Source organism: Pongo abelii, chromosome 4 (assembly GCF_028885655.2).
Source record: "Pongo abelii isolate AG06213 chromosome 4, NHGRI_mPonAbe1-v2.0_pri, whole genome shotgun sequence".
Classification (NCBI taxonomy): Eukaryota; Metazoa; Chordata; class Mammalia; order Primates; family Hominidae; genus Pongo; species Pongo abelii.
In genome coordinates, this window is record NC_071989.2 from 118,706,997 (window position 1) to 118,734,822 (window position 27,826).

General features: G+C 33.9%; 1 protein-coding gene across 13 annotated transcripts in view; it reads right to left on the reverse strand.

The window, feature by feature from the left end:
• The window catches only part of TMEM232 (transmembrane protein 232), a 332,283-nt gene that overhangs the window by 245,883 nt on the left and 58,574 nt on the right, over nt 1–27,826 (reverse strand). For 10 of the 13 annotated variants that reach the window (XR_008525429.2, XM_054555795.2, XM_054555798.2 and 7 more), the window contains 2 exons: nt 25,571–25,677; nt 19,029–19,165 (listed from right to left, as the gene is read on the reverse strand). The exons of 1 other annotated variant lie outside the window; for it this stretch is intronic. Coding sequence is in view for 10 of the 12 variants with exons in the window: in XM_054555795.2 (XP_054411770.2) it covers nt 19,029–19,153 (125 nt within the window). In the remaining 2 variants the exon portion in view is untranslated. The remainder of the gene's footprint in view (nt 1–19,028; nt 19,166–25,570; nt 25,678–27,826) is intronic. 2 more of the 13 variants (XM_054555796.2, XM_054555807.2) reach the window with 2 other exon arrangements.

Here is a 27,826-nt window from a genome sequence, read left to right on the forward strand (position 1 = left end):
AAATGATTTAAAGACTTAAATGTAAGGCATGAAATTGTAAAACTACTAAAAGAATGCGTAGGGAATATGCTTCTTGATATTGGTCTTCGCAATAATTTCTCTGCTATGAACCCAAAAGCAAAACTAGACAAGTGGGATTGCATCAAACTAAAAATCTTGTGCACAGTATAAAAACAATCAACACAGTGAACAGGCAATCTACGGATTGATAGAAAATACTTGCAAACCATGTATCTGAGAAGGTGCTAGTATCCAAAATATATAAGAAACTAAAATAAATCAATAGCCAAAAAGAAATGACCTGATTAAAAAATGTACAGAGGAATTGATATTTCTCAAAAGAACACATACAGATGGCCAACAGGCATGTGAAAAGGTTTTGTGCTTTTTTTCTTCTTTTCTTCTTTTTTTTTCAACTATTTTAAATTATCAGCATTTTAAAAAACATATTACTATGGTATACTGGAAGTATAAGTTGTATAGAGACTTCCAGAGAGTTATAATTCATTTTATGCTTTTTTTTGCAAATTTGCCTACACGAAAAGTGCACTATCACAACACTTTGTGTGCAAGCATTGTATGTGTACAAAAAAATGCTGAAACTTTCTCAGTAAATGAAGAGATGTCCTTTTTGTACAGCTGCATTTGTGAAAAATAAAATTTATTGAGATCTTGGTTCTTTTAGGTGACTGCGCATGTGGTATTGACCCATCATAGTTTGTGCCAATCTTGTCAAGACTTACAGTGTTCATCAAAGAATGTCAGATGACCACAATTATAAATTTGGGTGGATACAATTACCAACCATAGTAATATGCACTTACACATTTCCTTTTGTCCAATTTTTATGAATATGGTTTATCACTCATAACTGTTATACCTATGCAATGTCCATTAATATACCTCTTTATGTTTGCAAAAATAGGTATGCTATTATTGCTTATTTTATTGTATAAACTGGCCTATGAAGTTTTTTGTCATGTTTTTATGTTTCACAAATAAATCTCCTTTTAAAAATGTAAATAAATATCACTTAAAGAATTTTTAAAATATTTCCCAGAATTATATTTTTGGGATTTTCATCCTTCCAGATTATAACAGTCAGCTTCTAAAGTTCAATTGATCTTAATATGCAGAATATAGAATATAAACTGGCCTATGAAGTTTTTTGTCATGTTTTTATGTGTTTCACAAATAAATCTCCTTTTAAAAATGTAAATAAATATCACTTAAAGAATTTTTAAAATGTTTCCCAGAATTATATTTTTGGGATTTTCATTCATCCAGATTATAACAGTCAGCTCCTAAAGTTCAATTGATCTTAATATGCAGAATATAGATGTACTTCAACAAATCCAATAATTCTTTTATTGACTGACATTTCACATTACTTTCTATAAAATGTTGGTTGTGCTAACCAATGCAGTAATAGTAAACATCATCATACAAACAGCCTTATACACTGATCTAACATTCAACAGGTGCACACTATTCTGGTTTATCAATCCTCACACTATATCTATAGTTAAATATTTTGGTTATCACCTCTGCTTATAAATACATTTATACATATGATTATTTTATTACTATAAGACTGTGTCTCCCAAAAAATGAATTAGAAAGTATAAAAGAATGAAAAGGCAAAATTTTAAGTGGTAGAACATATTTTCAACATGTAATTGATAAAGGGCTCATATACAGAAGATATAAAGAACTCTCAGTAAATAGAAACATGGAGAAAAGTCTTAAAAAGGTAAGTCACAAAGGAAGAAATCCAAGTGGCCAACAAATATGGAAATAATCATCAAGATAACAGGGAAATTCAAATTAAAAGCAAAATTAGATGTTACTTCACATTCACCAGAAGGGTTAACACTTAAAAGAATGCCAATACCAGAAATTGAAGAGAATATGGAGTAACAGGAATTCTCACAAACTGCGTGTGGTTGTGTAAATTGGTAAAACCACCAACTGGAAAACAGCTGGATGTTTTCTATCAAGATTCAAGACAGACATATCCACTGACTTAGCAATATCATAACTTTATATATATCCAACAGAAATATGTCCTATGTACCAGGGAACATGTATAAGAATGGTGACAGCAACATTTTTCATAAGTAATAAAATATGGAATCAAACAACATTCTATCTTGTGAACCAAAAAGTATGGTTTGTCTGTGAATAAAGGGTGAAGCAAAATGTTCTTTCCTTTTATAATGCATAAATTTGAGCTTGGGTTATTTTCTAATTCCATTCCCCTAAAAACATAGCAAAAGTGGATGTCAGCTGTGTTACTGGGACCACCGCTCATGGTAAAACAAACAAACAAAACTCCTGATTGACACATTATACGTAGACTGTGAATAAACTATAAATACCTTATTAGGAGAAACTTTGGGCTCTCCTAAACACATGTTCTTTGCAGGACTTTTTAAGTCATTGATTCCACTTTGGGACAAAGGATTCTAAGGTTATCTGTCTATTACACTCAGCTCTCTAAGTCTCACATTCTTACACGCACAGTCATTTGGAGTAGCTACAGAAGACTAGCTCCCATTTCTGTTCTGTTGAGAACTCTTTCAGAAGGTAAACAGTTGCTGGTGTGCTGGCATGCTGTTCCCTGCGCTGTATCCTGCTAAGTGAGGTCAGCGGTTAGTGTGGCCTATAATAATCATATTAGTCTGTCTAGTTGAGCTTGAAGACCCAAAGGTAAGTATTCAATGTCAAGGGAATAAAAAAATAAACAAACTGCAACTATACAAACAATATAGACAATCTTACAAACATACATTTAATCCAGACACAAAAGAATATATACTACAATATTACATTTATATATTACATTTATATAAAGCATAAAACTGAAAAGAAAAGAAAATTTGGGAGAGTAAAAACAGTTAAGGAAAAAAGGATTTTTTTAATTGGTTTATATGTTGATGAAGACAGCACTAGGATTTCCTTATTTAAAAGGGTTACACAAAAGGTTTCTGAAAATGATTTTATTTCTTCACCTGGTGAATACACAAGTATTTGATTTATAATAATTCATTAATCATTATATTTATGTTCATATAGTCTTCTGTATGTGTTAGCATTTCACAGCAAAAAAAAAATACAAGAGTGTTTATACTTTTAATTACGAGTATGTATACTTTTAATTATAGCAGATTAAAAAAATACTTTCCAAAAATATTCTAGTCGTTCATATTCTAGTAAAGCATATACTACTAAAGCACAACAACTCCCATTTTCCCACCTCCTCACCAGAACGATATCGGTTGTTTTGATAATTGCGTTTGATTGATGCAGGTATTTCCTTATGGTTTAAAGTTTGTGTTTCCCTAACTACTAGCATTCCTGAGAATCTTTTCCAGTATGAAGGGCCTTACATTCATTTTTATAACACCTATTCTGTGGCATGCATTTTTATATATTTGTTCACTTTTTACTTATTAAGCTTTTTTGTCTTTTTATTAAAAAATCAGTGTGTGGCAATATAGTTATAGTGGTTATGTGCAACATCCCAGGAGCCAGAATTCCTGTGGTTTGAATCTGACTTTGTCCTTTAACATATTTTTAAACTTCAGTAGTTTATTATGCCTTAATTTCTTTGCCTGTAAAATGGAAAAATAAATATAAATATTTCATGAGTTGCTTTGAAAGTTAAATGAAATAATGCATGTACTGTACTCAGAACTGACTGCCTGGTACATGCTAAATATTTAATTAATGGTAACTGGTACTATTATCATTAAAATTTTGCAAATGTATGTTGTAGGTATTTCTATCTCAGTATAATATTTATCTTTGTTCATTGTTATGATAACTTTAGTCATAAATTAAAATTTTATATTTATATATGATTTTATTTTCCTTTATAATGTCTGGGATTTCTCACTTACATGATTTGCCTCTCTCCAACAGTATACAAACAGAAATCTAAATTTTCTTCTAATAAATTTTTATACTTCTATTTTTAACATATTCAGAATTTCAAAATGTTGAGAAGTAGAAATTGATACAAATGAACTGCTTACAGTGACCTCCTTCCAAAGAGTACAGTAAGCCAAAGGGAGGAGGAAAAATAGTCACTCTCAGTAAAAAAACAAGGAACACTGCTCCAGCCAGGTGATCAAAATCAACATCAGCAGTGATAAATTATTTTGATTGTATGTACCCCTGATGTGATGTGATGAGAATGGTGCTTAACCTCAGGTGTCTCTCACAGAAACTGGTAAACCCAGTATAATCATGAGAAAAACATCAGAAAAATTCCAACAGGAGAACATTCTACAAAATGCCTGACTAGTAGTCTTCAAAATTGTCAAGGTCATTAAGAAAAAAGTCTGAGAAACTATCCCAGCCTAGAAGAGCCAAAGGAGACATGATAACTAAATGTAATGTAGTGTCCTGTATGGGATCCTGGAACAGAAAAAAGGAAATTCAGTAAAAACTAGAAAAAATATGAATAAAATATGGCCCTTAATAGTCATGTATTAACATGGTTCAATATTGTGACAAATGTACCATACTAATGTAGGATGTTAGCAGTAGGAGAAACTGAGTGCAGGGTATATGGAAACTCTCTGTACTATCTTCTTACATATCTAAAACTGTTCTAAACGATAAATGTATTTTACAAAAAGAAATGTTGACAAATAATAGAAGGTGATAAAAAATCACTTCAAGATACAGCTTACCAGTCATTTTCTAATTTATTGGTTCATTCTATATTAATTAAATATCTGCTGTGAGTCAAGCACTCTGCTAGGCAAGAGGACACAAAACAGAAGTGAATCAAAATCTGATATGCAGTCACTTGTCTCATGGGTCTTATACTCTTTTGGCAGAGAATATACATCCAATAAACAAGAACACCATATATCAACATGGTGTTTTCTGAAAGTGATCCGTGCTGTGAAAATTTAACTAGAGTGATGTGGAAGAGACTATCGGGAAAGGTGAGACTTTGCACGAGGCAGTCAGGGAACATCTTGAGGGAGAGACATTTGAGTTGACATGAGAAAGAGACAGAAAGCAAGAGACAAAGAAAACAAAAGACTTAGAAAAAGAAGAGTAGGGGAAGGAAGGAAGGGAAGGGGAGGGAAAGGGAAGGAGGGAAAGACGGAGGGAGGGAAAGAACATAAAGGAAAGAGATTAAGAGATCAAGGAGCCGGCTGGGGACTAGTTCTCTCAGGGTATTTTAACCATAGGGTAGAGTTTGTATTTTACCTGGATGTAATGGAAAGATATTACAGGGTTAAAATTGGAGCATGACATAATTTTATTAACATTCTTAAAACATCACTGAGACTGCTGTTCAGAGAACAAGGGGGTGAGAGCAGAAACAGGGGCACCAGCAGGAATGTGTGGCAGAATGACAGGAATTAGAGCATGTTGACTTGGTTATGGGGTGGGGCAAGTGGTGGAGGCAGTGGACATGAAGAAACTGTGCTTCATGTCCACAAGAGAAACTGTGCTTTACAAAGGGCCAGTAACTCACCTCAAGTCTACCTCTAAAGCCTATAAAAATCTGCCCTATAATGTAATATTAATGTACCTGCCTTATATTCCTTGATGTAACTTTAGTTCTTCAGTTTCTTTTTACTGTTGTACATAGAATTTGCTTAACGAACATCTGGTGTTTGCTTTATATATACTGCTTGAAATGTATAACATGTACTTTGTTTTACAAGAAGAAATAGGAGGCTGACAGAGGTTAAGTATCACACTCAAGGTTATATCTTGAAAGTAAACTGAGCCAAATGTGAAATGAACTGACTGACTCAAAGTCTTTGCATTTAGCTGTTTTTCTAAGATCCCTAAGAATGATTTATAGTATAATAATGTGCAATTAACTCTTCTTTTAAAATAATAGTAAATTCAATTCAATTAGATTTCCCCATTACCAACCACAGACAACCCTCAAGCACACAAAAGCACACACACACACACACACACACACACTATCCAGGGTTTCAAATACAAATTAAAATTACATTTTCTGAAATTAGTTTATCTCAGCTTTTTCATAGGCTCTAGGGAAAATATAGTTATGTCATTTTATTTCTAAAGCAAGATACAGGCTTAGGATGAAAATAATATCTAATTCAATTTCTATGTTCAAACTACATTGTATAATAATTTTAGTTTTGTCAAACATTTTTCAATATGGATTATGGCTTGTAATACATCATTGAAAACATGGAAACCTAATTATTTTTAACTTTCTATATAAATCCTAAGTCCTTTAATTGGTCTCCTACAGATCATGTTAATAAATATTTAGTGAGAGATAAACATAGCTATTTTAACCAATTCCTGCCCATCACAATAGACATTATTGTAAAAATTAAAACTTATTTAGTGACATATATAACACATGGTAAGAAACAAAAGGAAACTTTAAAAAAGTAAATACAGGCATTTCGAAAAACAGACTTCAGCTTCATGCATTCCAATTTCTCTGAAATATCAAAGGATTTCACGAAGATCATCTAGTCTAAATATGTAAGAGCCGTCCTGTGGAACAGACAGTAAACAAAGATTGTTCTAATTTTATTTATAAAATATTTATACTGAAGTCTCCTGGTTAAATAGGCACTCCACCCAAACTGACTGTATTTACATTATCTGTGAATTCAGAACTTTTTAAGCTGACAATTCATTTGTTCAATAACTATTTAATGAAAGCCTCCTAGATATAAAATATTTTGCTAGATACCATGAGTGCTAGAAGAGAAATCAGGCCTGACCTCAGGAAGTTCCCATTCTGGGAGGGAAGTGAGACACTTCACAGTGATGCAACATAAGGAGATGTTCCTTAAAAAAGAAATAAAATTCTGTGGGAGTTTAGAAGTAGAGATCATGATTCCAACACTTCCATGTCCTATAATCTTTGCTGAATCACTTAATCTGTGGGAGCTATAATTTTCCATCTGTAGAAATAGTGAAAAAATCTTGCAGAATTTTGGAAAGCATCAAATCAAGCCACACAGTCTAGTTCCTGGCATATATTCAGTGCTGGAAAACTGTTAGTTAAAAGCATTACTCTTTTTGGTGAGATTCAGAAAAAGCTTCTTTGTGGAAATAGCATGGGATCCTTGAAGCCTTGGCAGGAACTCGAAAGGACAGAATAGCAGTTGTCCTTTCGAAGTTCTTTCTCTGCTTTTTCCTGGGCACATGATCATCCAGAATTTAGAGATTAGGTGGAGGTCAAGCTAAATCAAGTTAAAATTGATCCAGCTAAATCAAAAGGGCTTGATGAATAATGGGATATGAGAAAAGAAATCATGATGCCAAGCATACAGATAAACTCAATGTTTTTGGCCCACATGACTGGAAGTAGAAAGATGACATCAAGAGAACTGGACGGGAGGAATCTGAGCAGATGATCTGTGCCATTCCACGCATAGAGAGGATGATTTACCTATGAGACATCCAAGTGGAAAGGTTTATAATCCAAAAGGACTTGTAAGTCAAGCATTAGGAAATGGATATGATCTAGAAATAAAGATTTCAGATTCACCAACATATCAGTGATGAACAAAGCCTTAAAATTTCAAGAGGAAGAATACTAAGAAAAAAAATAATTAATCAAAGGAAAGTTTTTGTTTGATGAATCCCAGAGTTAGGAAGCAAGAGGGAAAGAAGAAACAGTAAATATGAGAGGAGATTCAGGAAAGTACTACAATGGAATTGAGATGTATATATAATACGGAGTGCAAATTCCTTCTCTGAAAAGTGTTCATTATTAACAGTCCCTGCTGCACTGGGGCCTAAGTTCTATATTAGTCCATATGACTTCATGCCCCCTGGCCATTGCTGATTTTATCACAGTACACATCTGATACCAGCTGGGCCAATTCAGTTCTCTTTCTAAGGATTTTAAATAAAACGATACTTTAATTGGCTGAGGTCAGAACTGAAAGGTTATGTAGAACCAAAACCTGTGGCTGTTGCTGACAACTTTTTCAAGACAACAAATAACAAAGCACCTTCAATTTCAGAAAGCTGCATGTTCACCATTGTAGCCCCCAATCAACGTTTGCCAAATGATTTACTGATGTAAATTTACAGTTTTTATCCTTTTCAAGTTTATCGTAGTGTACATGCAGACTATATCTGCCAAGCTGGCCATTTTATCTCCACGTGTGTTGAGTACTGAATGATGGAAAAAGGCCTAGCTATAGCTTCTGCTCTCAAGTTCCACAACACAGCCTTATATCCTTATGTTAATTTTTTTTTGTTTGAGTTACTTTGAATGTGTGCCTGTTCCATACAAACAAGCATCCTAGACTGAGATATCAAAGAATACATTAAAGATAAAGACAATGATAGAAAATGTACATCCACAGAAATATCAAGACTAAATACAAAAAGAAAGTCAGGCCAGGTGCAGTGGCTCACGCCTATAATCCCAGCACTTTGGGAGGCTGAGGCGGGAGGATCATGAGGTCAGGAGATCGAGACCATCCTGGCTAACAAGTGAAACCCCGTCTCTACTAAAAATACAAAAATTAGCCGGGCGTGGTGGCAGGGTGCCTGTAGTCCCAGCTACTCAGGAGGCTGAGGCAGGAGAATGGCATGAACCCAGGAGGCGGAGCTTGCAGTGAGCCGACATTGCACAGACTCCGTCTGAAAAAAAAAAAAAAAAAAAGAAAGAAAGAAAATCATTAGAGTTAATATTTTAAAAGTCAGTGGAGATATTTTTAATTCAATTTTTTATTTATAACCAAAACATAATAATTGTACATATTTATGGGATAAAATGTGATGTTTCAGTGCATGTGTTCATAGCTTAATGATAAAATTGGGGTAATTGCCATATCCATCACTTTCAATATTTATCATTTCTTTGTGGTGACAACATTGAAAGCCACCTCATCCCAGCTAGAATGGCTATTATCAAAAGTAACAAATAGAAGAAAAGAGAACTCATACATTGTTGGTAGGAATGTAAGTTAGTACAGCCATAATGAATAACACTATGGAGGTTCCTCAAAAAACTAAAAATAGAACTGCCATATAATCCAGCAATCCCATTACTGGGTATATATCCAAAGAAAATATAATCAGTATGTGAAAGAGACATCTGCACATCCATGTTTATTGTAGCACTATTCACAGTAGCCAAGATATAGAATCAACCTATGTGTGCATCTAATGATGAATGGATATCTATGAGTGTGTGTGTGTGTGTAGTCCAATACTATAAAGCCATAAAACAGAATGAAATCCTGTCATTTGCAATAATATGAATGAACCTGGATAACACTATGTTAAAGCACAGAAGGATAAACACCACATGATCTCACTCATATGTGGAATCTTAAAAAGCTTATTTCATAGAATTAGAGGGTAGAATTGTTGTTACCAGAGGCTGGGGAGGGTTGAGGTTGGGGGGAACTGGGAGAGGTTGGTCAATGGGTACAAAGTTACAGTTAAGAAGAATTTGTTTTTGTGTTCTATTACACAGTAGGGTGACTATAGTAAATAACAATGTATTGAATATTTCAAGAGAGCCAGAAGAAGAGATTTTGAATGTCGTCAACACAAAGAAATAATACATGTTTAAAGTGGTGGAGATCTTTAAAACAGCACTTTCATTAGAGAAAAACAGAACCCAGATTTTAGGGTGCTAATCAATATATGGAGAAACAAAAGTATTAAATATTGACTACTCTTTTGATAAGTTTAGTACTATGAAAAGGAAAAAAATGAAATTGAGATAGAAATTTCAAATAACAATTAATATGGCTTCTCCTAAGTATCAGAAGTACCAGTAGAATGAAAGGAAGGTCTGCTCCTTTTGGTGTGTATATTACATTTGAATGTTTGAGGAATTCAGGGACAGATTAAATAATCTGAAGGGCATAAATAAAAAGCAGGTGATATGAACACCTGCAGAAATTTATTCTCTGAATACCTCCCCTGAATTTGTCATTTCTGACTCACTGATTTGGGGTCTGGGCTTTTGAAGTCAGACACTGGAAATATCCTCTGTCATCCTGATACCCATGTGATTGATTACAGTATCATCACATTATAGATATCCAAAGGCTTTATGATATGAAACCAGAAATACAGTCCTCATTTCATTTCTAAAAATATCTATGGTTTTATATGTTCTTTTATTGCCTTTGCGTTTCTTTAGATTTTACGTTTCTGTTTCAATCTTAGCAAATGGAATACTGTCTTAAGCTTTGAAAATGCAAGCCCTCTTTCTTGGTAGTTATGAATAAAGAGAACCCTAAACACATTAGGGGAGAGGGGACTGTTGACACCCACTGAATTTTGAGCAGAGAGCCATTTAGAAGAAAAATGAAGGCTGAAAATATTTTCAAGAATAAAAACCTACTTCCTTTTCTAAATGATTGCTCTTATACTTAGAAACATTCTATACTGCATTTGGTAACAGTCATGATCTTTTCAAGGTTGTCTGTAAGAAGCTCACTTAGAAACAACTAAGCTTCTAAACTGTAATGTCATCTCTTGTGAAATGTAATTATTAATCCCAAAGAGGGTTAATTGGTAGGCATAGGCAACAATACCCAAATTGATGTATTTAACTACCAAAGATGGATAAATTGCCTGCACTCTTTGGCTTCAAAAAAAGACCTTCAAAGTTTATCTTCATCATTAGCTAATGAAAAGAAAAGTAAATGAGTCTGATAGATTCATCTTAAAACCATGCATATAAATTTCTTTTTGACAATGGGTTAATCTTCCACTGAAGCCACAAAGAAAGGTTTGATGAAAGCAAGGACATCCCTTCTTGGGGAAGAGCTCACCTGAAATGTAAGGGAAACAATACCTCAAAAAAGGAAATGGAATAGAACCCTCAACATGCTTATTTTCTTCCCATAATATGAGTCTTTTGCCAGAGAACTCTGTAAATCAGCTAGTTCAAGTAGAGATACAGGTGTTAGGAAAGGAGTCAAGTCTGAGTGACCAAAGTAGGTGTCAGTGGATAAATTAATAATCATAATAATTGTAGTGTAGTTTCCTTTAGGATTATCTGTATAAAGTATGTAGTGTCTTGCAAGATCCCCTCTTCCTAACCTTAGGAAGCCACATAGAAGGCTACCTTGGTGTCCAGCAGAAGAAGAATGAGAATGGAAAAGAAAAACAAACTATTACTGAGAAGATTGGTCCCAACCCAGATTTACACCCTAGACAAACACAGATTGTTGGCCAAGAAAACTCAGGCAGTGAATTTAGTTTCAGTTGTCCCAGGCTGGTACACTTACAGGTGCCTGGCAGAGAAGCTAATGCAAAGATTCTCTGGAGGAGGACACATTTATCCTAGTTCTCAAAAAACACGCAGAAATATTTTCCATCCAAAGGAAAATGAGTAATGACAAGATACAAGGGAAAATATGGCAGAAATGAGAACAAGCAGAAACAACAAACCTACTAAGACTCCAGTCACTGAAATAATCAGACACATATTATAAAATTATCATGCTCATCCCACCACATGCTTAAAAAGATCTGCAGGGAACCAGAAACATTAAGTCTACATAACAGATTTGAAGAAAACTAAATAAATTAATAGAATGTAAGATATAATTTTTTAATTCAATGGATACATTTGAGAATGGGAAAATTAGTCACACCAAAGACAAATCACAGATCAGAATAAATTGTTCAAAACACAGTAGAAAGTGACAAAAATTTGGAAAATGGAGAATAAAGAGTAAAAGATGTAACAGATTTAATGAGATGATCTCATACACATTTATTCAATAGTCTCAGAAGGAGAGAAAAGAAAAAAGGGGTTGTCAATGCAATATATGTATAAATAATACCCAATAATTTTTCAGAAATGATGAAAGAAAGATAAATCCATAGATTCAAAAAGTTCCATCAAATCTAAGTAAGATAATTTTTAAAATTATATTCTGACACATCACAGTAAAACTGAAGAAAACAGAAGACAATAAGAAACTTAAAATTACCAGGTTTGGGGGAAGGAAGCCAAAATAATCTTAAATAAATGACATTACAATTTCAGCTAACTTCTCAACAGCAATAATGGAAACTGTAAGAGAGCAAAATGATACCAACAATGTTCTAGAGGAAAAAAGAATAAAAGTAATAATTGCTCAAAGATATTTTATATTCAGTTTTAAACATTTTTCTAGAATAAGAATAAAAAATATATTCAGACAAACAAAACCTGATATTTTTGTCAACAACAAAAATCTCAGTAAGGAAAATTCAAAAAATCTTACAGCAGGCAAATGATAAACAAGTCCAGAAAGGAGGCCTAAGAAGAAAGAAGAGTTAAAAAGCAATGAAAATGGCAAACAGGAAATAAAATAAAAAGAAACACTGATTACTTAAAATGGTAATAAAGTTTAGTGGAGATAAATTATAAAACACATAAGGTAGAATACCAGATAGTTTGACAAAAAATATTATACTTTTTAAAAAACAAGCATGCTTAGATTTACCTTTTGCTTTATTATTTTTTATTTTTCATGATTGTGGATACATAGTTGTACATATTTATGGGATACATGTGATATTTTGATACATACATACAATATTTAATGATCAAATCAGGGTAATTATAATATCCATCCATCACCTCAAGCATTTATCATTTATTTGTGTTAGGAACATTGCAATACCACTCTTTAAGTAATTTTGAAATATACAATAAATTGTTGTTAAGTTTAGTCACCCTATTATGCTCTTAAACACTAGATCTTATTCCTTCTGTTTAACTGTATGTTGTCCCCATTAACCAACCTCTCTTCTTCCCCACCTCTTCACCCTTCCCAACTTCTGGTAACCATCATTCTACTCTCTATCTTTCTGAGATCAATTTATTTTAGCACACACATTTGAGTGACAATAGTGGTATTTGTCTTTCTGTGCCTGAATTATGTTACTTAACATAATGTCTTCCAGTTCCACCAATGTTGTTACAAGTGACAGGATTTGATTCTTTTATGGTTTAATAATATTCCATTGTGTATATATATTACATTTTCTTTATCCATTTATCATGCATGGACACTTAGATTGATTCCATATCTTGGCTATTGTGAATAATGCTACAATTAATATGAGAGGACAGATATCTCTTTTATTGTTTCTTTTTTTGAGGTAGGGTCTTGCTCTGTGGCCCACGCTAAAGTGCAGTGGTGCAATCTTTACCTCTAGGTCTCAAGTAATCCCCCCACCTCACCTTCCTGGGTTGCTGGGACTACAGGTGTACACCACCATGCCTGGCTGATTTTTGTAATTTTTGTAGAGGCGGGTTTTGCCATGTTACCCAGGCTGGTCTCAAACTCCTGGGCTCAAGCAATCCACTCAACTGGGCCTCCCAAAATGCTGGGATAACAGGTGCCCAGCACACTACCATGCCTAGCCCAGATAGCTCTTTAATCTGCCAATTTCCCTTCTTTTGGACACATATCCAGCAGTGGGATTATGGGATGATATGACAATTCTATTTTTGGTTTTCTGAGGAAACTCCACACTGTTTTCCATAATGGCTATGCTAATTTACATTCCCACCAACAGTGTAGGAGCATTCCTCTTTCTCCACATCCTCACCAGCATCCATTACTGTCTTTCTAATAAACGCCAGTTTAGTTGGGGTAAGATAATGTATCACTGTGGGTTTAATTTACGTTTCTCTGATGATGAGTGACGTTGAGAATTTTTTCATATATCTGTTGGCCATTTGTAAGTCTTTTTTTGAGAAATGTCTATTTAGATCTTTTGCCCATATTTCAATTAGATGATTTGGGATTTTGTTATTAGGGTGTTTGAGTTATTTATATATTCTGGTTAATAGTCCCTTGTCAGTCAAATGTTTAGAATATTCCTTTTAAGCCAATATTGAGACAAAGATATTCAGAATTAATAAGAAAATTTAGCAATATTTGTGTATGTAAAATCAATATATAAAAATTAACTTCTCTTTTCTGGTAAAAGTTAGAAAATACAAATTTTAGAAATCTATATATGCATATAATTTATAAATGGCATCAAAAATACTAAATACATAGAAATAAATCTAACAATGCCTCTGTGAACAATACTGCTATGAGAATGATAGATAATACCTATATGAAAAAAGCAGTAAAACTGTATTGAGAAAATTTTATAAATAACTAAATGAAGAGATATACCATGTTTATAAATTAGAATATGGTTATGATAAAGATGTTGTCTCCCCAAATTGATCTATAGATTCTGAAAAATACAATTAAAAACTCCCTTTAATTTTTCGAAAACATAAATTATGACAAGCTGGTTTCAAAATTAATATGCAAGATACCACTGAAGAAAAACAAGTTTGGAAAAATCTATCATCTTGACTACTAAATGCTATTACCAAACCATAGTAATTAAGGCAGCGTGGCGTTGGTGTGGAATTAGACAAATGGGCCAGTGAAGCAGAATGTAGAGCACATAAGCATATCAATTACATGTGAACGCATGAGTTATACAATAATTGTACTACAGAAATAGTAGAGAAAGGATTTTTTCCATATGTGGTATTGATGAATTGAGTATGCACATTTTAAAAAGAAAATCAGACTTGTGCTTAATATTATTTAAAAAATTTCCACATAGATTATAGACATGAAAGAGAAAACAATAAGGTTTTTAGAAAATAATATACAAGACTATCTACATGATCTTGTGGTTGGGAAAGATTTTTTTAACCAAAATACAAAAAAAAGGCTAATCATAAAAGGTTGATATATCTGACTTTATAAAAATTAATAAGTTCTAGTCACTAAATTTTATATACATATCTTCTGACCCAGCAATTCCACTCATAAGTTTGTACATTAAGATGTATGCCATGATGCCCATATAGCAATCTATGAAACATTGTTCATAATAACCATAAATTGAAAATAATTGAAATGTCCAAAATTAACAGAATTAATGGATAATTTGCAGTATGTTAATAAAATGCAACAGTGAAATGAAAAACAAGCAATAAAAATGATATAGCTACACTCAACATTAATGAATCTTAAAAACATAATAACTATAACAATTTTTAAGACTTCCATATAATTAAAGGCACAACAAAAACAAAGTTAAAGGATAAGGCATATCTTGGGAGAATTTATAATAAATATTTAATAATACCAACATATTAATAAGAATAAGAAAACACATAGAAGTAATTCTAACAGCAACAAACATAAAAAGATATTTAGTAGCATAGTTATTAGGGAATCTTAAAAAATTCATTATAAGTGTCACTTTTGATCTATTATATTGGTAAAAATTAAGAAATCTAAGACAATACCCATATGAAAAAAAAACACTAAAACCGTATTAAGAAAATTTTACAAATAACTAAATAAATGGAGAGGTATACTATGTTTCTAAATTATAATATGATTATGATGATTATGATAAAGATGTTAAGTCTCCCCAAATTGATCTGTTAGGTGTTGATGAAGATAAGAGGAAGTGATACTCTCATACTCTTATAGACTGGGAAAGGAAGTGTGTGTGTGTGTGTGTGTGTGTGTGTGTGTGTGTATGTGTGTATATACAAAAAATATATTCAGATACTTTTGGAGACCCATAGAAAGCATCAAGAAAATTTTTAAAAATAATAAATCATAAATTATACTTAGCTGGGCACAATGGCTCACGTCTATAACCCCAGAATTTTTGGAGGCTCAGGTGAGAAGACCATTTGAGGTCAGGAGTTTGAAACCAGCCTCAGCAACAAAGCAAATTCCATCTCTACAAAAAAAATTTTTTTATTTATCCAGTTATGGTGACATGTGCCTGTGATTCTAGCTACTCCAGAGGCTGAAGCAGGAGGCTCTCTTGAGCCCAGGAATTCGAGGCTGCAGTGAGCTACGATTGTGCCACTGTACTCCAGCCTGGGAGACAGAGTAAGACCCTGTCTGTAAAAATAAAAATAAAAAAAAAAGAAACACTTGCACAGATACACAAGGAGAAATATGCAGTGATTTTCACTATGGCATTGATTTTATAGTCAAAAATTTGGAAAATAATAAATAAGGAAAATTCATTATATTAGAATTTTTCAGTCATTAAAATGAAGAAAATACATAATTATCAATATGGATTAAAGTTAAAATGTAGCATTGATTTTTTAAAAAACCAAGTCACAGATAAATGTATTATGTAGAATTACATTAATAAATGTGAAAAATACAATTTCATATTCATGTATATTAAAGTAGAAAAATGAACTGGAATGATATATGCCACAATTCCTATAGTTGAAAGCACATATGGTTAAACAGCTGAAACTGTATCTCTTGAAGTATTCTTTATTCAAGAAAAGTATTTGAAACAAACGTAACAATATGTGTCTCAGGCTACTAAGGCTTCTATAACAAAACAGTGTAAACTGGTTGACCTAAACATTTTATTTCTCCTAGTTCCAGAAGCTGGGAAATCCAAGATAGGGTGCCAGCATGGGCTGGTATTGGTGAGGGCTGTGTTCTTGGCTTGCAGACAGCTGCCTTCTTGCTGCATCCTCACACAGAGGAGAGAGTAAGTGCTGGTAGCTCTTCCTCTTCTTGTAAGGACACTAATCCCATCATGAGAGCTCCACCAACGTGACCTCATCTATGCCCAATTACCTTCCAAAGGCCACACTTCCTAATACCATCATACTGGGTTACAATTTCACTTTGTTAACTCCAGGGCTTTTCAAATTTGTTTAAACGAAGAACCTAACCCCCTCCTTTTTAGCATAATATATGTTACTATCTGGTTTGCTATGAGATTATACTCTATTCTTTGTGAATTGTAGTGGTCATAGTACACATTGAGGTTGGGACTTCAACATATGAATTTTGCAGGGACACTCACATTCAGCCCGTAACAATATACCAATATCTTAAATTCTATTGTATGTATACCATTATATACCATTACACTTTTCTAAGTTTTTAGCAGTTTCTTAAAATTTAAAAATCACACACAATTTTTAAATTCTCAAGAAATTTTGATCTAGTAACAACTCATTTTGATCTAGCAAGTTATTTTTCCTAATAAAAATTATGGACATTGAACAGAAATTAATATTACTTAAAACGTGTTCCATGAGTTCATTCTGATGAAGCGGGCTGTATAGGTAGTGGTGGCAAGGCTAGCTCTGTCTCTGTACTATTCCGTTCTCACACTGCTATGAAGATACGACTTGAGACTGGGTAATTTACAAACAAAAGAGGTTTAATTGACTCACAGTTCCGCATGACTGGGGAGGCCTCAGGAAATTTACAATCATGGCAGAAGAGGAAGGGGAAGCAAGGCACCTCTTAACATGGTGGCAGGAGAGAGTGAGAAGGGGGAAGCACCAGACACTTATCAAACAACCAGATTGCGTGAGGACTCACTCACTATCATGAGAACAGCAAGGGGAAATCCATCCCGGTGATCCAGTCACCTCCCACCAGGTCCCTCATTTGACACATGGGGATTATAATTCAAGATGATATTTGAATGGGGACATAGAGCCAACCTGTATCAGTCCCCCCTAATGCAGACTTTTACTACACATGAGCATATTTTAAAACTGAGCCAGGCACAGTGGCTCACGCCTGTAATTCCAACTTTTTGGGAGGAAAAGGAGTGCTGATCACTTGAGGCCAGGATTTCAAGACCAGCCTGGGCAAAAAAGCATGACCCCATCTCCACACACACACACACACACAAAATTAAAATTAGCCAGGCATACTAGCATGTGCCTGTGGTGCCAGCTGCTCAGGAGGCTGAGACAGGAGGATCACTTGAGCCCAGGATTATAGTAAGCTATAGGTTATAGCAAGGTTATAATAAGCTATAATCACGCCACTGCACTCCAGCTCGGGTGACCCTGTCTCTAAAAATAAATAAATTAATTAACAAATAAAAAATCTGAGAACTTTTGGAGCAAAGAAAACAATTGCACTTTGTTAAATCCAGGGCTTTTGAATTTGTTTAAATGAAGAATCTGACCTGCTCCTTTTTAGCATAGTATCTATTACTATCTGGTAGGCTGCAAAAGATTATACTCCGTTCTTGGTGAAATTGTCGTATCCATAATACACATTTGATATCACCAGTTTAATCATTGTATACATAATTTCTGTTTCAATTTTTTTCTTATAAACATTTCTATTGTATTCTACTAATCAGATACATTTAACTGACTTGGTCATTCTATTATAAAGCATTTGCTATTTTCAATTTTTAAATGCAATTAAAACTACTCTGAACATTTTTATACAAATTATTTTTCCTCTGTTTACCTATATCCTATTAGTAACAGAATTATCTAGTCATGGTTTGTATATTTAGGTCCTGTTGCTTTTTATTTGTAGCATCCTTGACCATTTAGATGCACTGACTAGGTTTACTTATTTCTTCAGCATATTATGTTTATATGAATAATAGCAAAACCATTCAGTTTTTTAATAATATATTTTGAATTTTATTTTCTTCTCTGTAGGATTCTAGGTGGATAACAACTTCTCCTGCCACTTTTTTTTTTACAATATGGATCACTATGGTATTGGGACAAGGATACCACAGAAAACAACTGGAAAAAGTACATTATTTGTGACTGTAAAGTCTTTATGAAAGTTCTTTTCATTTGCTCTTGCACTCATTGTAGAAACTTTATCCCAAGGAAATAATTTGAAATATTTCAAAATAGAAAAACATTCTATTTTGGCTAAATTTGAAATAGCAAAGATCTTAGAACTAAATAAAATGCTTCATGATACAGGAGTTATCAAATATTTTCTCATGCAATCTATGCATTATTATGACAAATTAAGAAAACATATGAGTATAGATAATTATTTCAAACAAAAAGTGTAGAATTTAAAATTTTAGAAAGCACATAATTACAATAAACAAGGCTATTGAACAAATAGTAAACTTTAAAATTTTAACCTCTGGTTAGAGAACTATGGGTGAATTTTTTTTTCACAGTTTTCTGTATTTTCTAAATTCTCTATAATACATATAGGTCCTATAATTATTTTCTAGCTTACCGTGATTTATGACCCCTTTCTCCACTTAAATGTTGAAAATTTAATTTCCAGAGCTCTTCATGATAAGGGGAAGATATGCCTCCACATGTATTAATCATAGGTGATTTGTTAACAGACATATTCATAAATCATAAATTCTAAAAGGAATATTAAATGTATGTTAGCATACAAATGCACTCATAGTATCAAACAACATGTTATGCAAATTCATTGTTTTTGGAAAAGAATAGCAAGGACTAAAGTTAGGCTTAAGAATAATTCTATATTAAGGAAGAATTTAAATAAATAAGTAAACTATAAGGATATGGAAATAAGTACAAAAAGTTACAATTTTAAGTATATATATCTAGTCTTTATTATGCTTTAGCAGTTTTATCAGCAAAACCATTGAAAGAGCAGCATGGCATGGTAGCTAAGAGGATAGGCTATACAACCAGACTAAGTGCTCTGTGCCTCAGCTTCCTCACATGTAAAATGAGAATGGTATTTCCTCATAGAGTTCCTGTGAGAAATAAATAGTTCAATATATGTAAATTGCTTAGAATGAGCCTAGTATATAGGAAACTTTATGTAATCACTTGCGATCATATCATTGTTGTCTGTTCTTTAAAGTTTCTTGTAAATTCCTTTTTATGTCTCCTGTCTTTTCATCATTTAGATAGTGCTTTCTCTGCTTGTTTTTACGCCCAGAATTTTTTTCCTATTGATTCATATCTGAGTATATTCTATGAGTGTATGACCAAAACTAAGACATTCTATTTGTGTTTAGTGGAGTTTTAGTCAGCAAAATGAAGTAATGAAATGGGTAGTCATATCTACACTGCATTATTTTGTCATCCATTTTTTAAATAGCTAAATTTAAAAATTGATCATTAGATTAGTCAAAGTTTTGGTAGGAAACGCAGGGCACACTCAAATAGGGTACCTGAATGAAAGAATTCTTTCCAAAGACATGGGCAGAGCTATAAAACAAGATGGTTGCATTCTCAGGGACTAGAAAGAACAAAATAAACTGTTATCACTCTTAGGGTGAAGAGGAAGATAGACCAAGACAGAATAGCTATTAAGGAGTTGTGCTTAATAAAAAGCTTTGGCCTTTAAGTGAGAAATGCAGCCAACCTGAGGTTGCCCTCTAAGAGGGAGCCTGGAGGATAGAAACTCCAATCTCACTCTCCTTGCGTGCTCCACTCCAGTCATCCGCCTGTGCTACTCATTTGTCAAACCAAACTAGAAGCCAGAAAGTACAGGGGCAAAGTGAAGAAGAATGGAAAGCAGATCTGAGTGGCAATGGGAAAATATCCAGCAAAATATGGATCACAGACACAAAATGTCATTGTCTATTGCTATTGATGTATAGCAAGCTCTCCAGGAATTGAACTCAGCTCTGCACCAAGCGGACCTAATAGACATCTACAGAACTCTCCACCCCAAATCAACAGAATATACATTCTTCTCAGCACCACATCACACTTATTCCAAAATTGACCACATAGTTGGAAGTAAAGCACTCCTCAGCAAGTGTAAAAGAACAGAAATTATAACAAACTGTCTCTCAGACCACAGTGCAATCAAACTAGAACTCAAGACTAAGAAAATCACTCAAACCGCTCAACTACATGGAAACTGAACAACCTGCTCCTGAATGATTACTGGGTACATAACGAAATGAAGACAGAAATAAAGATGTTCTTTAAAACCAATGAGAACAAAGACACAACATACCAGACTCTCTGGGACACATTTAAAGCAGTGTGTAGAGGGAAATTTATAGCACTAAATGCCCACAAGAGAAAGCAGGAAAGATCTAAAATTGACACCCTAACATCACAATTAAAAGAACTAGACAAGCAAGAGCAAACACATTCAAAAGCTAGCAGAAGGGAAGAAATAACTAAGAATAGAGCAGAACTGAAGGAGATAGAGACACAAAAAACCCTTCAAAAAATGAGTGAATCCAGGAGCTGGTTTTTTGAAAAGATCAACAAAATTGATAGACCACTAGAAAGACTAATAAAGAAGAAAAGAGAGAAGAATCAAATAGATGCAATAAAAAATGATAAAGGGGATATCACCACCAAACCCATAGAAATACAAACTACCATCAGAGAATACTATAAACATCTCTACGCAAATAAACTAGAAAATCTAGAAGAAATAGATAAATTCCTGGACACAGACACCCTCCAAAGACTAAACCAGGAAGAGGTTGAATCCCTGAATAGACCAATAATAGGCTCTGAAATTGAGGCAATAATTAATAGCTTACCAAGCCAAAAAAAAAAGTCTAGGACCAGACAGATTCACAGCCGAATTTTACCAGAGGTACAAGGAGGAACTGGTACCATTCCTTCTGAAACTATTCCAATCAATAGAAAAAAGAGGGAATCCTCCTTAACTCATTTTATGAGGCCAGCATCATCCTGATACCAAAGCCTGGCAGAGACACAACAAAAAAAGAGAATTTTAGACCAATATCCCTGATGAACATCGATGCAAAAATCCTCAATAAAATACTGGCAAACCGAATCCAGCAGCACATCAAAAAGCTTATCCACCATGATCAAGTGGGCTTCATCCCTGGGATGCAAGGCTGGTTCAACATACACAAATCAATAAATGTAATCCAGCATATAAACAGAACCAAAGAGAAAAACCACATGATTATCTCAATAGATGCGGAAAAGGCCTTTGACAAAATTCAACAACCCTTCATGCTAAAAACTCTCAATAAATTAGGTATTGATGGGACGTATCTCAAAATAATAAGAGTTATCTATGACAAACCCACAGCCAATATCATACTGAATGGGCAAAAACTGGAAGCATTCCCTTTGAAAATTGGCACAAGACAGGGATGCCCTCTCTCACCACTCCTATTCAACATAGTGTTGGAAGTTCTGGCCAGGGCAATCAGGCAGGAGAAAGAAATAAAGGGTATTCAATTAGGAAAACAGGAAGTCAAACTGTCCCTGTTTGTAGATGACATGATTGTATATTTAGAAAACCCCATCGTCTCAGCCCAAAATCTCCTTAAGCTGATAAGCAACTTCAGCAAAGTCTCAGGATACAAAATCAATGTACAAAAATCACAAGCATTCTTATACACCAATAACAGACAAACAGAGAGCCAAATCATGAGTGAACTCCCATTCACAATTGCTTCAAGGAGAATAAAATACCTAGAAATCCAACTTACAAGGGATGTGAAGGACCTCTTCAATGAGAACTACAAACCACTGCTCAACAAAATAAAAGAGGACACAAACAAATGGAAAAACATTCCATGCTCATGGATAGGAAGAATCAATATTGTGAAAATGGCCATACTGCCCAAGGTAATTTATAGATTCAATGCTTCTAATAATCCACATGCATCACAATGTAAAACAAACGGGATTTTTTTTTAAGTCAGCAGCTGTGCTGAGCTATATACAGGAGTGCCATCCAGACTGGGTCTAACTTTAATGTAAACAAATGTTATTCCCAAGCAGGATTAATATTTTCAGGCATTTATTTTTCTTTAACAGCTAACAACATCACTGGGCATTTCTACCTTAAAATGCACTCAGGAAAATAACAAATTCATATTACCAATAAAAATGCATCACAAGGTACAGCTAAGCACACGTAGCCTAAAAGAACAATACTCAATAAGTAGGAATGTGCAAAGGAGATAATTTGATAAATCTAGTAATAAATGTTGCAAATTTGACAAGTGCTTATTGTGAATTATAAAAAATTATGAAGTTAAGATGTTTAGCTAAACTAGGAAAAGAAAACATCTTCAAAAGAAGACCAAAAGAAACTCATGAGGCTATAAAAGCAAACCCATGAAAGACTTCATGACTAAAACACCAAAAGCTATGAACAGACACTTCTCAAAAGAAGACATATATGAGGCCAACAAACGTATGATAAAAAGCTCATCATCACTGGTCATTAGAGAAATGCAAACCAAAGCCACAATGGGATACCATCTCACACCAGTTAGAATGGTGATCATTAAAAAGTCTGGAAACAACAGATGCTGGAGAGGATGTGTAGAAATAGAAATGGTTTTACACGTTGGTAGGAGTGTAAATTAGGTCAACCACTGTGGGAGACAGTGTGGTGATTCCTCAAGGATCTAGAACCAGAAATACTATTTGACCCAGCAATCCCATTACTGCGTATATACCCAAAGGATTATAAATCATTCTACTATAAAGACACATGCACACGTATGTTTATTGCAGCACTATTCACAATAGCATTACTGCATATATACCCAAAGGATTATAAATCATTCTACTATAAAGACACATGCACACGTATGCTTATTGCAGCACTATTCACAATAGCAAAGACTTGGAACCAACCCAAATGCCCATCAATGATAGATTGGATAAAGAAAATGCGACACATATACACCATGGAATACTATGCAGACATAAAAAGGATGAGTTCATGTCCTTTGCAGGGACATGGATGAAGCTGGAAACCATCATTCTCAGCAAACTAACACAGGAACAGAACCAAACACCGCATATTCTCACTCATAAGTGGGAGTTTAACACTGAGAACACATGGATACAGGGAGGGGAACATCACATACCAGGGTCAGTCAGGGGGTGGGGGGCCAGAGGAGGGATAGCATGAACAGAAATACTTAATGTAGATGACGGGTTGATGGGTGCAGCAAACCACCATGGCATGTATATACCTATGAAACAAACTTGCATGTTCTGCACATGTATCCCAAAACTTAAAATATAATTTTAAAAAGCCCACTATTCACAAAATATTGCATATATCAGAAATATCTAGAAATATAAATTTGAGTTAGACATACTCTTAGATAAATTAGTTTAAAGCATTTAACACCAAATGGATGGAAAAGAAGAAAATACAGGCCATCCAGAAAGAAAAAATAAATTGAAGGGAAATTGAAGGCTAAAACTGGTTTTCGTGTACATTATGTTAGGCAAATTGACCTGAAGCTTTTGGCTATTTCTTGAGATATTTCACAGAGTTAGCTATAATTAGTCATATTTTTTGAGTTTCAAGAAGTTAGAGACTATTTTAAACATTATCTTTTAATCACTGAACTTATTGTCCAAAGATTCCTCACATCTGCTGCTAATAGTGGCAGATATTTGCACTTTCTTCTCAACATGCAAGTTCCACAATGCCTTGTTAAAGAAACTTCTCCAGTGGGATGGGATAAAAACATCAAAAATATAAGTTTCTAAATGCTTACTCTAAATTTCTGGCTTATTTTAGCAGTACTGGTAAAAGTGTTTAACCAACACAAGTTCGTAAACCACTATTTGAGTAGTGTTATGATATACAATAGAGACAATTTGTGCCCTCTAATATATTTTACTACTTAAGATTGCTTTTGACTAAGAGTAATGGGAAAAAATAGCAAAACAACTTCAAATTTCCAAAAAGAAAAAAAAAATTAATGCCTCCAGAAATATTTGGCATAGAGATGTTAGAATTAAATCCCCAATAAAGAAAATAAACAAATAAACAAAAAGGTTCAAAATAATCCTCCCTCCCCCCAAAAATAAAAATAGAGAATTTGAAAATGTCATCAACTTTCAGAAAAATATTAGTTCTTTTCTAAAGATATTCTTCATCAAATTCCCAGTAGATCCCAAAGCTTGGAGCTATCAACAAAAGAATTTAGTATTATTATTTTTATTGTTATTATTATTATTATTGCATGTACAATAGGGCCACATTGCATTGTGCATTATTTTAAGATTCGTTTTCCAGGGATCTAGAACTAGAAATACCATTTGACCCAGCAATCCCATTACTGGGTATATACCCAAAGGATTATAAATCATGCTGCTATAAAGACACGTATGTTTATTGCGGCACTATTCACAACAGCACACGTATGTTTACTGAGGCACTATTCACAACAGCAAAGACTTGGAACCAACCCAAATGTCCAACAATGATAGACTGGATTAAGAAAATGTGGCACATATACACCATGGAATACTATGCAGCCATAAAAAATGATGAGTTCATGTCCTTTGTAGGGACACAGATGAAGCTGGAAACCATCATTCTCAGCAAACTATCGCAAGGACGAAAAACCAAACACCGCATGTTCTCACTCATAGGTGGGAATTGAACAATGAGAACACATGGACACAGGAAGGGGAACATCACACACTGGGGCCTGTTGTGGGGTGGGGGGAGGGGGAGGGATAGCATTAGGAGATATACCTAATGTTAAATGATGAGTTAATGGGTGCAGCACACCCATATGTATACATATGTAACATGGCACATGTATACATATGTAACAAACCTGCATGTTGTGCACATGTACCCTAAAACTTAAAGTATAATTTAAAAAAAAAAGATAGAGTTAAATAGAATAAATGCTTTAGAAGGTCACGTAAGGTCAACTGGAAAATTCTTTGTAATTATTTAAACATCTACTAGGAAAAACTGATGTAAAAAAATTTTTCCACTGGCATGGAGCAATTCAATTCACCCAGTAGAACCCAGCAGATCCCAGCCTGTGTGTGGATTACCAGGTAGAAGGTGGGCTGCTTTTTGATTTGGCTCACTGTTGATTGCACTGGGCTGGCCTGGATCATTGGATTCTGAAGTTTTCGTGGATGGAAGCAGTGAACATGTCCTAATAAATGAAGAAAAGCATACGCCCATCAGTTAACAACCTTCTTTCTTCCCAAAGTGAAACAGTAGAGCCATATGAATGGGGTTTTATTATTAACCCTTTAATTCAGATTGTATACTTTTTGCCAGTTTATACATTTTACTTTTGCTTTTTGTGATTTAGTGATAAAGGAATGATTGCTATAAAGGCCTAATTATCTCCTTACACTGAAACTTGTTAAGATCAAAATAAAGAGGTAACATGAAAAAAAAAAAAAAAAGCAGTCTGAGGAAAAAAAAAAGGATTCGTTTTCCAACTCCAACACAAACTACAAAATATCTGAGAAAATGTAAGCATTTAATTTTTACATGTTATTTTGCAATTATTCTAATTTACATCAAGTCTGTTTTTTAATCCATTTTTAACATAATTAGCTAAACTAGCAAAGTAAAAATTCATCATTTTATTTTAATTTACTGATGACAAAATAAACTTTACTAGACCTTTCTTAGTCAAGAAAAAACAATAATCAAGAAGCAGGAATGTGCAAAGGAGTTAATTTGATAAATGCAGTAATAAATGTAAATTTGACAAGTATTTACCATGAATCATATAAAATTATGAAGGTAAAAATGTTTAATTTGCATGAATGTGAAAAAAGTAATGAAGAAAATAATGACGATGTTATTTCAAAGAAATAAGAAACCAAGAATTTCTATTAGTCTTTTACGTATTGAGTTTGATTTTGTGAGGTGCTAAAACCAAAGTATGTTATTTCTGAATATGTATGCCTAATGAAGCAATAAACATCACCTTTTAAATGCCATTTATGTAAACCATAAAGAAGTTCAAACTAAAAAATGTTTGAAAGTATTACAAGAACCTGAAAAGTATTAATATTTCATCTGTTGGCTGTAGCCAACAGCACTTTGTATTGCTAAGACTAAAAAAATATAGTTAATTGACAAACAAGAGTCACAGACTATATCAGAGATTTCCAATGAATCTTTGCCATGTATTCAGCACTGGTCGACCACATTGTGCAATGTACTCAGCACTGGTTGACAATATGGAGACAAACTTAGAGAACAAATAAATCTAGTAAACTATTTTTCATTGCAACTTGAGAAATGCATGGACGTTGCAAACTTCAGTAATTGCTTTACCACAAATGCAATTTGGACATATTAGTGACATAAAGGTAGAACTGTTGGATTAGCACCATTATTTACAAGTATAATTAGCTCTGAATGGAATAAAACTAGAAAAGCTTGCATTTGTTATTTTATTTATTTATTTATTTATTTATTTATTTATTTAGAGACAGAGTCTTCCTCTGTCACCCAGGCTGGATGGAGTGCATTGGCACAATCTCGGCTCACTGCAACCTCCACCTCACAGGGTCAAGCGATTCTCTGCCTCAGCCTCCTGGGTAGCTGGGATTACAGGTGCACACCACCATGCCCAGCTAGTTTTTTTATTTTTAGTAGAGATGGGGTTTCACTATGTTGGTCAGGCTGGTCTCGACCTCTTGACCTCAAGTGATCTGCCTGCCTCAGCCTCCCAAAGTGCTGGGATTACAGGCATGCGCCACCGTGCCTGGCCTTAAAAATTCTTACAAGTAAGCTTTGTGTAGGACTGCTGCAATGGTAGGTAATCGCTTGGAGTAGTTATTCAAATGGAGGAGTTTACACCAGACACCTAGAAGCTGGGAAATACTGCCTCCAGCCAAATAACGACAACGACGAAATAAAAACAAAAGAAAAACAGGGACTTCATTTCTACAACTGCATGGAGCTGTATTCTGCCAACCATCTGGACGATCTTAGAAGTACATTCTTTACCAGAGCCTCCAGGTAACAGACTAGCTCAGCTGGCACCTTTTTTCCACCCCCAGCATTATTGAGCAAATGTTAGTGATAAATAAGAATTGTATATATTTATGTTGTATAATGTGATGTTTTCATATATATGCATACATTGTGAAATGATTACCACAAACAGGCTAATTAATATCTCCATTACTTCACAGTTATCTTTTTTTGTGTGTAGTGAGAATATTTAAGGTCAACCCGCTGAGCCACTTTCAAGTATGTATTAACTATAGTCACCATGCTGTACAACAGATCTCCAGAATTTATTGATTTTAACTGAAACTTGTTACCCTTTG